The 13,369-nt window shown below is 39.2% G+C and overlaps 1 protein-coding gene across 2 annotated transcripts; it reads left to right on the forward strand.

Annotated features, from left to right (window-relative positions):
* The first annotated feature begins 1,276 nt into the window (after positions 1–1,276).
* On the forward strand, positions 1,277–12,259 carry LOC148719250 (methyltransferase-like protein 27). 2 transcript variants are annotated; one of them, XM_088741092.1, is made up of 7 exons: positions 1,277–1,397; positions 3,583–3,682; positions 4,500–4,621; positions 6,154–8,919; positions 9,871–10,000; positions 11,066–11,441; positions 11,936–12,259. In XM_088741092.1, exons 5-7 carry the CDS (start codon positions 9,872–9,874, stop codon positions 12,112–12,114), a joined length of 684 nt encoding a protein of 227 aa, XP_088597218.1. In that variant the 5' UTR covers positions 1,277–1,397; positions 3,583–3,682; positions 4,500–4,621; positions 6,154–8,919; position 9,871; the 3' UTR covers positions 12,115–12,259. The 2 variants fall into 2 exon arrangements, with proteins under 2 accessions (XP_088597218.1, XP_088597217.1); XM_088741091.1 differs by lacking the exons at positions 9,871–10,000; positions 11,066–11,441; positions 11,936–12,259 and having other exon boundaries at positions 6,154–8,450.
* Positions 12,260–13,369: the final 1,110 nt, after the last annotated feature.

The raw sequence follows: 13,369 nt of genomic DNA on the forward strand, positions 1-13,369 counted from the left end.
CCTCCCGGTTAGCTCAATGGATAGAGCGCTGGACTGTTGTGCGGGAGGTCGAGGGTTCGAGCCCCGGCCGGACCAACACTCAGGGTCTTAAAATAATTGAGAAGAATTTGCTGCCTTTCTATAACATCAAGAAATGGTTAGATATTCTAGTCTTCTCGGATAGGGACGAATAAATGGAGGTCCCGTCTCCTGCAGGGTTGGGGTAGGAGACGTTAATTTCCCACACACGAGATTACTGTGTGATGGATGTCCTCCCCTGGGGTGGGATGGGTGGGAGGGTGGACTAGCACGAATGGTTCCTATGTTCCTTTCTAGTCCTTCCCCACTGCAAAACTTAATGCAGTGAAAATTGACTAAATTAAATTAAATTAAGATCAAAAGAAAAAACATGCAGGGATATAACAGTAATACATTAATTTCTTCAGCATCCTTCACAAACCTTACTAGTATATACACACTCACTGATCTTGGCGTTTCAAGCAATCTGATTGGGTCGCTATCTCGGGCTAATCAACAATGTACACCTCCGAGCGATTGGATAATGTGAAAAACAAAATAGCGGGCGTAAACTCGCGTTTCGCTAAAGTTTCAGAAGCAGAAATTGCCTTTAAATGGCTTCCTTTTTAATTTTATCGAGAACACTTCGTGTGTATATACTAAAACAAATATTCTTTTCAATCTCGGTGAATAGTAGCTTTCGGGAATATTTACCTCGCCGCTTCGCAGCTCGGTAAATATTTAGCCACTATTCCCCTCGATTTCAAAGAATAATTGTTAAATATTTGATATCAGAATTACTTAGAGGGCGGGTCGGATGGGAGAATACTGACCGCTCTCGGAACCAGTTAGATCGCAGGATTTATAGAATATCTTCGCTCACGAACTAAGAAAAAAAATAGCTAAGATATAAGGTCTCGACCTAGCCTACGCAACTGGTGGTGTTTTGAGCGCTCATTGTAAAATACAAGCGACTGGCTATGTGAAAAATCTTTAAAAAAAAAAAAAACCACAGCTAGGAAGAGTGAGACAGTATTATTTTCCTATTTTAACCGGAGGTGTCCAATTCAATCGTCTTTGAGAATTACTGTTTCTAATTCTAAAAACAGATACGGATCAACAGAATATACTTTTTTGTTATACTTTTCCACAAAGTTGCAAAGCAGTGTAAATTGTCATATTCCGCCTTTCCGATTTTCTCAGTTCCACTTTTAAAATTTTCTGAAGGCAGCTGTTAGGACATTTACATAATCTGTCAACACCTGGATGATTTTGAAAGAGCTGCTTTGAATATTCATTGCGCTGTCACACAACAGTGTCTCCTCGCACTTTGACTGCATATATAGACGTTCTGACTATTCTCCTCGGGGGAGATTGATTTCTTTCGCTTTAACTGTATGGTAAGTCCACCTTTTATTTAATTATTGTGTGAATTCGCCGAAAATCGGGATTTTTAGGAAAACTGTCAGTATTCAATCGCTACAAAATCGACAAGTGACAAACCACGTGTCGGCCAAGATTTGATTCTTTGATTCTTCTTCTCGAGACTATTAACTATTTCAATATTCCTTCAGTTGCTTCCACCTTAAGTCGCTAGCTTTCAACTCCTAAAGAGCTTTTAGGATGCCTTTCGGCCGCAACATCAACTTGGATCGCTAATAGATCCTAACGATCGATATCTTACACTGTGCGGATCAATACCGCTAAAAGTTTTCCCTGGGTTAAATTATTCCAATCGCGCTAACCATCATGCCAGCTACTCAACTTGCTAACACATTGCCTTGCCTTTTCTAGAAAATCAAAACGACTAAATCAACAGTCGGGTCAAATCACAACGCTTGAGCCGATGTTCATGATCTTTAGCGACCTCTCGCAATATTAACGTTGAGACAGTAAACATCACAAATAACCAGGGCTCGACATAACGCTTTACAATTTTTTAAACTTCGCTGTCATTAGTGAGAAGAAGGAAGTTTTTAAATTAATAAGATGATTGCAGATACTATTGTTACTATTTTGTGAACTCCATCTGTTCTCATAACTTGTGTGACCGGCCTTTCTTTTTCCATTATTTAAGCAGAAGAGTGACCCGCGCGGGGAATGGGGCGAAATCGAAATAAAAATGAAAGCAACGAGCAGGGGAGAGGGGTACGGAGGTCGTTTCTTTTTGTTTTGGCTCTCATTCATACCATTGGTCTTGTCTTAGCTTCTCTCATTCCATCATTTCATATTCTCATCCCCTACCTTATCGAACAGTCTGATTCTGGTCTCTTGCGCCTGAATTTGGACGATATTATCCCATTTCTGATCTGGCGTCCTTTTCCGGACAGTACAGTCAGGCACTTGTGTCCGTTTACGAGCAGATGCCGCCCTATTTTGGGTGCATATGTCTGTTATCGGTTGATACCAATTTGAACGTTTGTATCTTCTGACACTCCTGTTTGTTATCGGTTGATACCGTCCAATTTTGAATGCTTGTGTCTTCCGACTGTTTGTTATCGGTTGATACCGTCCAATTTTGAATGCTTGTGTCTTCCGACTCTCCTGTTTGTTACCGGTTGGTACCGTCCAATTTTGAACACTCGTGTTTGTACCATCCAATTTCGGTAACTGTTTTCGGACGGTAGAATCCGATTTTGGACAATTGTGCCTATTTGTATACGGCCTCAGGGTTCAGTTTTGGACACATAAGATTGTTGTGGGATGGTGCTATCTGTTTTCGGACCAATTTGTGCTTGATCCAAACAGTACCGTCCGATTTTGGACGCTTATGTGAGTTATCCAACGGTAACGTCCAATTTGTGACACTTTTATCTGTCATCTGACGGTCCTGCCTGATTTTGAACGCGTGTGTTTTCGTACGGTAAGGTCTGACTTTGGAAACTTGATTCTGTTTTCGGAAAGTAACGTCCATTTTCTGACACTTTTGTCAGTTTAAGGACGGTGCCATATGATTTCAGACACGCGTCTGTTTTCGAACGCTCCCGTCCGATTTTGGACACTTCTGCCTTTTTCGAACTGTATCGTCCAACTGCATCGTCTGATTTCTCTCGAATGCGTTCATTTATGGGCGTTGTCATTCGATTTGAAACACTAACGTCTCGATGCCTCAGGCTAACTTATTTCCCCTAGTTACTAATCGACTTTAAGAGCTACACATCAGTGTGGTGACACGTGTATGACCCCTTGCACAGCTATCGCCGGGAGGCGGTTCTCAGTCCGCCCGTCCCATCTCCCGCTGTGCTACATTAGAACCCAGTCTGTTAATTTGACGTAGGGCTTGCTGTTCCTATGTTTATAATTACATTCTGGAACATTCCGTCCTCTTCTGGACCGGGTACTTTCCCATAGAAGACAGTAGTTCCTTTTTTTAGATTCGGCGAAATTCGTCTGTTTTTGGACGGCACCGTCCTATTTTGACGGCATAGTTTCAGGAAGGGGGCCTTTGAAAAACTACATATTGATCAAACTTGAATTTTGACTAAGGGGAAAGCTATGTTGGGGAAAATGGTCTCCTTTTGCCATTAGGTTGTGTCATGAAAATAGCCACTAACTACCATATGTTTGCCTTTGCATTTCCTGCAGGATTGGAAACAAAAAATCGGAACGAAAAACAAGCGACGTGAACATCGTTTTATATTAGTGTTGTGAATAAAGTACCTCTATGTGAGTTTCGTTGAAACAGGTGAGTTAAGGTTGAAACAGGTTAGAAGGTCAACATCTAGTGACTGGCTGAGCCTAGCATGGCGTAACACGATCTATATGGTCTAAAGGCTTCTCTTTGGTATACCCACTGATGTCTTAGTTATCGATGAGGCTTACTAAAGTGTATTTTCATATTTTCTCATAAGCACTAAACGATTTAAGAGCTATACATCAGTGTGTTGACTTGTGGATGATCACATGCACGGCTATCGCCGGGAGGCGGTGTCCAGTCCGCTCATCCCATCTCCCGCTGTGCTACAGTAGAACCCAGTCTTATACGTCGACGTAGGGTTTACGGTTCCTACCTTGATAAAATACACTTGGTACATCCTACTTCATAATTCAAATATCTATTTTTGTTTTATTGATTTAGCTGTTCATTTCCCTTTATTTATTTGTTTACATCCATGGCTCTATTTACACCCGGATCAGGTTATCCCTAGCATGATTAACGCATCACTCGAGTGTCGTAAAAAACCAAAACCCAATCACAACGGCAAAGGAATAAATCTCAAAGGGTCAATCAGGACTCAGAACAAACCGCAGAAACTTTCTGAAGCGCTCGCCTGCAGGGCAGGCGTCTTATTAGCTTGAGTTAACGATAAGAAACGTACGATCGTTTATTCAACCGGCCATGTTTATTTTGGAGTCTCAGTCGACGGTAGGGGAGGGGGCGGAAGGAAGCGAAATTATATAATATTAATAAAAATAATATAATAATCAGTCTCCCACCTTCACCCCCACCTTATTTTTTCAATGTCGCTCACCGCTTGGAACAAATTTCTTTCTCTCCCCAGCCTTCCGCTTCCGTTAAAATCAAAGACGATGGCCATATTTTCGCTCTCAAAAAAATTACGCCTGCCAGTAGGGAAATGCGAGTGACTAGCTCACAGTTGGATTTAGTGTTGCATCTGCTGAGGTGAGTGATTTGCGGGTCGCAGGTTTCTGGACCAATTTAACACCATCTTGGAGTAAACCCAGGGCAAGAAACTTTAATTTGTTAAGTATACTAAGCATATAAATCGGCTTTTTCTAAAGGAATTTAAGATATTCCCTTTACTGGTTTTATAGCAATTTATTTTGTTTGTCATATTCTATTATATCTGTCTTATTATTTTCCTTTGTTTTATCAAGTGAATGATCTCTTCATTATTAACCGAGAAGCTGATCCCAGCTCCCGCCTTGCTTTGTTAACCTGGGTCATATCGAAAATTAACGACATTAGACGGAGCTGAATATCATATGCGTATGCGCTTAGTTTTGGCCGCGGAAAACGGATTTTGAGTCGTTTGCATGATTTCTTATTCTGTTGCTTCGAGGCTTCGTTTTCCTTGCCACTTTTCTTTTACAGACAACCTACCAAAAACTTTGTACTGCGCCTAAAAATTTTCGAAAATTAATCTTCTCCTTCAAAACTGTGGAAATAGGAAAATGCCTTTGACGAAAACAAAGTTCCTCGGTTTTAAATGTCAGCCTCTATTATTTTCCGCTAATTTCGCTTAGTTTTAGACCTTGCATGCTTCAGCCCGCGTTGTGAACCGCATACTCTCTGACGTAGCATTTCTTTATTCAGCCCTGTTACGACATTATATAATTGCTCGCTTCAAAAATGTGGGAGTTTTTGGAAGTAAGGCTGATCTCTTGACATCATTGCTTTTGGTACTTAGATGGACCTTTCTTTCCCTTTCGTACTCTATCCTTAATTTTAATAGGAATTTTTATTATCAACTGCTAAATCTTTATTTTCTACCTCTTACACGTTTGTGTGTGTGTATGTAACTTTTAAAATATAGAAACAATATTAATAATGATAATTTAGTTTTCTTGTTTCAAATTGTCTTTTGATCCATATCTGATGTTTTTTAAGTAAATTAGTAAGAAGGTTTATCTAGAATAAACCTTGTGATTTCTATGCCCCTCCTTGCCTTTTTATTGTACTCTTATATAATGAATAACCTTATAATACATTTACAGAAAAATAATAAACTGAAACTGTAAACTGAATCTGACAACCATGGGCCACAAAATCAGAAACTCGCAGTCAGACACTTACATTGTCCACTTTTTTGTTGCAAGAGCTTTTAATATTTCAATAAGTTAAATATCATAGTTCAAGAATTTATAGCAGTTGCCATCTTCGTGCTCGGTTATCAAATAATAGTTTATTTTTCTTTTCTTTTGTTTGTTTCTCCTTATCATGAGCACAGCTATTGCCGGGAAGCGGTCCTTCGTCCGTTTGTCCCATCTCCCGCTGTGCCACATTAGAACCCAGTCTACTGAGTCGACGTAGCAGTTACAGTTTCTTCGTCGACAATTACACCGCCTGGAACATAGAACAAATTCCAAAAGCTCATTTCCAAAGTTCATGAGTTCTCACCATTTGAAATTTATTTGAGGATTCATGTAGGATTTTTGACAACACTATTTAATACACTTTATTCTCGTCTTCAGAACCTCATCCTACAAGTCTTCACACTTTGACGACAAGCGTGGTTGCGATGAGTGCCATAATTTTGCTTGAATATGGAATGGAAACAACAACCAATCGCTGATGTTGACGTGGGCACAACCTTTTTAGCAGTTGGCCAAGCAGAAAGCAAGCCTTTGAATTAAATAATTTCCTCGTTCCTATTTTTGAATTTTGTGGGGCTGCTAAAAACGATTCTTAATTCGCGTCATTTTTATTATGACCAAGAAACAAATATTGCGAAAAAAAGGGAAAAAATGTCAACTCGTCATTTGCGAGAATTTAAAAGACTTGAATGGTAATGATGGTGGTGGTTGTTTTTGTCGCTGGATGTAAAAAGCAAGGGAAGAAAAATTCAGCGATATATGGATTTGAAATGGAAAGTTAAAATATATCCAAAATATATCTAAATTATATCCAAATTCCAATTCGATCTGGAACAGTGGACAAGAATAGCCACCCAGTGGATGTCCAGTGCTAAATTATTTATTTATTTATTTATTTGTATACAAATATCACAAATTGTAGTTGACGTAGAAACATCTGTCTCAGTGTCAAATTCACGATCACAGTAAGATAAGGTTACAGAAATTTTACTTGTTGAGTGAGACAGCCAAAGAAATAGAAAATGATCAACTAATTTATTCTAACTTTTCACTGAATGGCTTATAAAAATACATTATTTCCATTTATTTTCCCAACACTGACGCAGCACCATAGTTTCTTTAGAAATTTATTCCCTTTTAACTTTTTCTTCGCTTTAACATTACCCACACACCTTTTTTTCCTTTCTTAACCGAACGGCTTTGTCCTGTGATTAGAAATGCAGACGCAAACCGGAAAAACTCAAACAAACTCAAAACAATACCTTGGAAATTACAAGCAAGTCTTCTCGGAAAGAGAAGAAAAATGGAAAACCTTAAACGTATGCAGCCAGTTATTTTCAGAAGAGCTCCCTGCTTATCGATCAGTTGCACCTGTTCTGTTTATTTGAAGAGAACGATTCTACCGAGATGTTCTTTTCGGGGCCAACAGATTATCAAATTGCGAATTCCAGTGGTGTTTGCAACAACTCCACATATAAGGAACTTATGATCCAAGATCTCTTCGTCATGAAATCATACAGCTTGTCAATGGTGGTGATTTTTAGTGTTGGTAATATCATATTAGCCGTTTTATCAAGTTGTGGAAACGCACTGGTTTTTTTGACCATCATAAGCTTTTCGGAGCTCCTTATTTCTTCCAACATTGGTTTAGCAAGCCTAGCGGCGGCAAACTTCTTCGAGGGTGTGCTCATTCACTGCTTAGTGTGTGCTCGTGGGAGTTTTCTCGTTCTTGAAGACGGCTGTCCTCGACCGAGTCTTGAACTTAAAATCGTCCAGTTTCTTACGAGCATCTTCTTGTACAGTGCAGTGCTTAACCTGACACTTGTGACGCTTGAACGCTACGTTAGCATCATTCATTCCCTTCGTTATCATGCGATTTTGTCAAGGCGAAGAATTGTAAATTTCATCCTTGTACTTTGGTTTGTTAGTTTAGTTATCAGTTTGCCATGTCTGTTTGACAATGCGACCATTAGCGACATTTCTAATTCAATTATGACAGTAATCTTTATTGCAGCTCTAGTTTTAACATTTTATTTCAACTTAACAATTTGTCAGGCCTCTATAAGGCAACGCCGTGCAGTTCGTGCACAAGAACAAGCGATGCGTCAGTTCGCGGTCGTTAATCAGCAGCGATATCGATTTAGAGGTGCAAAAACAATGCTGTCTATTTTCGTTACCATTATAGTTTGTTTTGTGCCAGCTGTAGCATCAAGAGTCGTACCACTTCACTCAGCAGAATCAAGGATGCTTCGCGCGTGGTCTGGGACAATTTTTGGACTGCACAGTAGTATAAGTCCATTTCTTTACTTTTTCAGGTGTAAAGAGCTTCGTAGATATACTCGGAAACTCTTTGACGTGGTCTACGCATTCTAAAGTTTGACAGTTATCGCTAAATGGGTTGGAAACACAGAGGAAAATCTTAATAGTTATAATAATCAAGTCTTGATAAAAAAATTAAATAAAAACTAACGCGGTTCTGAACTGTAATGGAGATTTGTTCAAAACTTTGCAGAAAGATATATCTTGATATTTTACTTGCAATCCATTCATAAAGAAGCGGAGGTCGCCCACCTTGTTTTTGAGTTTCAGGAACATAACCCTTTAAAGAGACTTTGTGATCCTTAAGTATCCTTATTTGTTAAAAATAAAGACGACCTTTTTTTTGTTTCATTGAACTAAGTTCAATTTCATTGTGTTTTTTATTCTGTTAAATTTGTGTTTTCCTTTTTTTTTTTTGTACTGTTTTTTCTTTTTCTTTTTTGTTCAATTTTTACAGAATAACCATCGACGAAGAATCCCCCCAAATACAGGTAAAGGCCCTGGAAACGAAATGGGAGAAGGAAGGGTGGAGCAACGACTCTTGTCGGCCCGCCATTCAAAGTGGACAAAATAATTTGAATTACAAATCAATTTAAAATTAATATTCATATTTGCGACCAGTCTTGCACGTGGAACTCCAAGCAATTTCAGCGTCCTTTGCAGCTAATTTGGACCAAGATGTATGTCAGTTAAACTTTATCATCTTGGTTATCGTCAGTTTATTGAAGGCCGACGTTTGTTTCTTCGAGGTTACCGTCAGAATAGCGTAGGTTTAGTTCAATCTCGAAGATTAATGGATATGATTTCGTGACGAAAGTACTCGAGGTAAGTTGTCGTCTTATGATGTTCTTCACTGAAAGAAATACAGTGTCCGTAGTTTTGTTGTTGTTCTTGATTTGAAACACGGAGTTAGATGTTAGGGGAAGAAAATGCTGTACACCTAAGAGAAGAAGACGCATCTTCAATAGCAGCCGCCATGACAGGTCACATTGAATCACGTGTCTTTGAGGGAAAAAGCAAGAAATTTCTATTTCTGTCGATGTGCTAATTGCTTATTTGCTTGTGCTTTTTATTCCATTATTTTACTCTTTTACTCTGTGTATCGTTTCATATGGCGAGATTTCCATGTAATCCTATATTTCTGTATATCATACTGGTTGTTAGACAAAAGAAAAATAATGACGACGAAAATTGACTGCCTTTGAAAATACAACTTTGTTTTAGAATAGTGCGGGGGTACACGGAAATTGTTCCTTCAAAATTTACGTTGAACGAATTCGATTAGTTAAGGTGGCCCAATCTTATCGTGCTCGTCATTTTGCCAATTCCTAATCGCCCCCCTCCCCCCCCCCCCGCCATAGGAGGTGAAACCCTTTTCCTGGATACCAGAACCAGTAGATGGTAAAACGTCCTGTTATCCCCCAATCCGAGGGGAGCAGCGAAAATCCTTGTAGGTTCATGCTACGGCAGCTATGCGCGTCAGTATCTTGCGTGGAAATCGGCCTCAATCTCGCGCATTTTTTCTTGCATGTCCTAAAAGAATCACATTAAGACTACACAAACAACGCTCAGAAGTAAGTAGCTTAAATATTTGGATTATTCCAAAGAGGGTGCACAGTAGTGATCATAAAAATATTTACTTAGAAGTGATGTGGTGGTCAAACAAGTCTGCTCCCTTTCAGTTCGAAGATTGCAATCCCAGTTCTTAGAGCTTTCAAGTTTATGGCAATAGTTACAAGCCTTTGTATGATATTTAGCATATGGTCCTTTTTATAGAATGGATATAGAGGTGACCGTAGAAAGTGTAGCAAGGTATTTTGGAGAAAAAACGGCATATATGTCTAAGGAAACAACCGATGATGAAATCAGATGCATCTATGATGAACGGTCAGGAGAATATGAACAGGTGCTCTAAGAAATAAAATAGTAACATGATATAATCGGGTATTTTTTATCTTTCTGAGGTGAGATACAAGATGGTGTATTTGTTGACCAACTGGACCCCTGATCCATAATTCAGAGTTCTATCACTCGAAACTTTCGATCATTTTACGGGCCAACTGCAATATTATTAGACCTTAAATTAGGGTATAATAGTACGATTCTTAGTTGAGAAACTACTTTATTCTATTTGCTTTCTCGATACTAAGGCAGAATCTCGATTGGATTAAAAACAGATCAGTTGTTCAGGTCCGTATAGCTATCGCAAGTACCCGAGAAACGGGTCCCCGGGATCTATCCCTGATAGGACCATTTACTTGTGTTGTTGGGCGAGATGCAGTATTCGCACCCAAGGGTATGATTGATAACCGGTCAAGTGTCTTGAATTCATCTCGCCCCAAATTATGTCGCCCGAGATTTTTATTCATCTGATGTCAGGACCAGGACGGGGATGCATGGAGAGCTCTTGTAGCCGGCCTGTGCTCCAGCCCAAGATCTAATTGCGTGGTAACAGAAGAAACAGACTGTAAATAGGCAATTGGGTGACAAATCTTTATCACTCAGATAGCGGTGTTCGTTTCTGAAAAATGCAACAAATTCAGCTTCGTTTCTGTGAACCAAACGTTCTCATCGTTTCTAACAACACAGTGAAGCGTTGTTCGTATTTACAATGAAATTTCGTCAGTAAAGCCAGGTTCAGTAACGCACAGTGTATGTAAATACACCGAAAGGGTTGTTCGATCGATTGGTATACCTTAACCGCTCCTTTATAATGCCATTTTATGTTTTTACATGTGATAACAATTGGACGACACTTAAGTAACTCAGGATTTCGGGCTACAAAAATGAAAGTAATGGGCGACATGACTTTGGCGAGAATACTTTCCGGCAACTTGACCGTAAACCGTATGATTGGGTCCTTGCGAACTGTTAAGGAAACCTCTCAGAAAGCTTGCGTGTAAGTGTTCATCCAGGGGAAGTAACTAAACGACTAAGCCTTATAACAAGCTTGAATTTTCTCATCATGTAGGAGCAATTGGCGGCTCGCGTCGCTTATCACAAGCCACTTATCAAATGTTTCCATAAGGCCTTCGAGCAAGTTTTCCAGGACAAGCCAAAGGATCAGATCAAAATCGTTGACGCTGCAGCTGGAACAGGGTGGCTGGGAGTTGAGCTCAAGAAACTCGAATACACAAGCCTCTATGCTTTGGACATCTCACCTGAGATGTTAAAATTAGCAAAGAAGAAAAAGATCTACAACGATCTCATCTGCGCGGCTTTGAACGGGCAGCCGATACCTCAGATTGAAACCGGGCAATTTGATGCTTTGATTTGTGGTGGGTCAATCCTTGAGGGGCGTATCGGTTCTTCTGCTTTCGTGGAAATGATTAGAATGGTTCGAGCTGGTAGGTATTCAAGAAAGATGCAAAAAGATGATTTAAGATTAAAGAGATAACAAGATTGTTGTGAAGAAAAAGCATGAAAACTTCGCTATTTTTTTTTTCTTTCCTTTTTTTCTTTTTTCCTTGTTTTGAAGCTCAACCCATGATGTAGATCAGGGAAACTACTTATGTAAATAGGGGTTGATGGTAAATAGATGGTAAAGTCCTTTAACATCTGGGATCTGATTCCTACATCTTCTTCTAACTGCCAAATGGGGTCTTTACAAAATTCCAAGGACTTTCTTGTCACATCAAGATCACGCCTTTAATTTGACAAGTGTGTTTATTCTTCTTACCTTTTCGTTGGCTGATGCACTGATATTGCGAGGATAGGTCACAGGTTGGATTAACCCTTTAAGTTAAATGATAAATACATGAAATAATTTGAAACAAGGATTGAAACTTTGCAAGATGAAACCTCACAGTATAATTCTGTTCTTATGTTTACTTTTTCGAAGGTGGCTTCCTCTGTTTTAACATTCGCGCAAGTGACGTGGGAAAGTATGTGGACCAGATGAAGGAGCTGGAAAAAGCTGGGAAGTGGATCTTTTTGTTCAAAGAGAATCTACCTTTCTATGAAGCCGAGGGCTTACCCAAACAAAGCGTAGGGTTCGCTTACAAAGTTTTGGAAAATTGAGAAACATGCACCATGGCAGTTAAGCCTAACACATCTAATTTCTTAATGGAAATCAATTCTTCTAACTGGCTTTTAACATCAGTTATGATGCTGTTGTGAAGACTTGATGTTAAATTACAAAAACTTTTAATAAATAAATCAAACTCTTACTGGCATTATTGATGTTGTGCTTATTTGTTACTCTTTAGGCCCGCTTTTCGCACGTGCCGGTGCGTAACGGGTCCGATGCCATTTAGTTTGAAATAAACAGAGCTGAATAACGATAATGATAATAATAATCGATCCTCATACAATACTCGCTAAGTACATACATTCCTCGTGTTCCGTACTTTTCCGATCCCCCACATTGCGCACGTCCTTCATGCAATAGGGGAATCCTTGTTTACAATATTTGCCTCATTAGCATAAGCAATTCAGTTTATGATGGAGCTAAAAATTAATCAGTTCTGAATATCGAGAGGTCAAAGTACGATTAACTCGGCCAATGAATACGAGCCTGATGCATTGAATGCTTTTTGTGCAACACGGGTTTAAAAACTCGGAATTTTACATAGAATGTATGAGCTCATTAGCGCTTTTGCCACCCAGAAATTTTGCAGTTTTTGATGGACTATTTCTCCTTGAATATTACACACAAAGAGCTAACAATTTCATCATGTACTAAGGTTTTCTAGCTCTTTAGCTGCCTGAAGTCAATTTGTATCTAACATGCTTCCTTCTTTACGCAAAACCGTATACAAATGAGCAAAAATGTAAACAATGACGTCAGCATGAATCCGCCTATATGAAAGTCACGATATTACAGTTGCATCGCAAGAAAATAGCTTGAAGATCAGCCTCACAATCTTTTTGACTCTGGAAAAATTCATTTACCAGCCCCAACTTAAAGGCAAAGTTGAAAACCGTACCTCAATCGCACGTGTCATTTCAACTGCCCTGCTACTTCTATGCTCAAATTTCGCCTCTGTTACCCCTTGTGACTACCATCTTGAGTACACGCTGAGAACAGTATCTATTTTTTAATTTTTAATAGAACTATTGGTATATATATACGGCGAGCAATAACAAATAAATAGCGAACGCTACGAATCGGGATCGAAAATCTTCGCTTGCCGAAATGGTTGCCATGTTGTGACTTCACGTGGTTATCAAAGACGGACTGGTTGCATTAACAGATCGTATTCTTCACCATCCTACATTAAATTATGTAACTATATTTTAGAATTTTGTAAAGGGCAACCATTCTTCGGTGAGT

Source organism: Stylophora pistillata, chromosome 12, assembly GCF_964205215.1.
Source record: "Stylophora pistillata chromosome 12, jaStyPist1.2, whole genome shotgun sequence".
NCBI lineage: Eukaryota > Metazoa > Cnidaria > Anthozoa > Scleractinia > Pocilloporidae > Stylophora > Stylophora pistillata.

Bases quoted from the DNA above. Each gene is read 5' to 3' on its own strand.
- LOC148719250 (XM_088741091.1), top strand. From the start codon at position 7,183: ATGTTCTTTTCGGGGCCAACAGATTATCAAATTGCGAATTCCAGTGGT.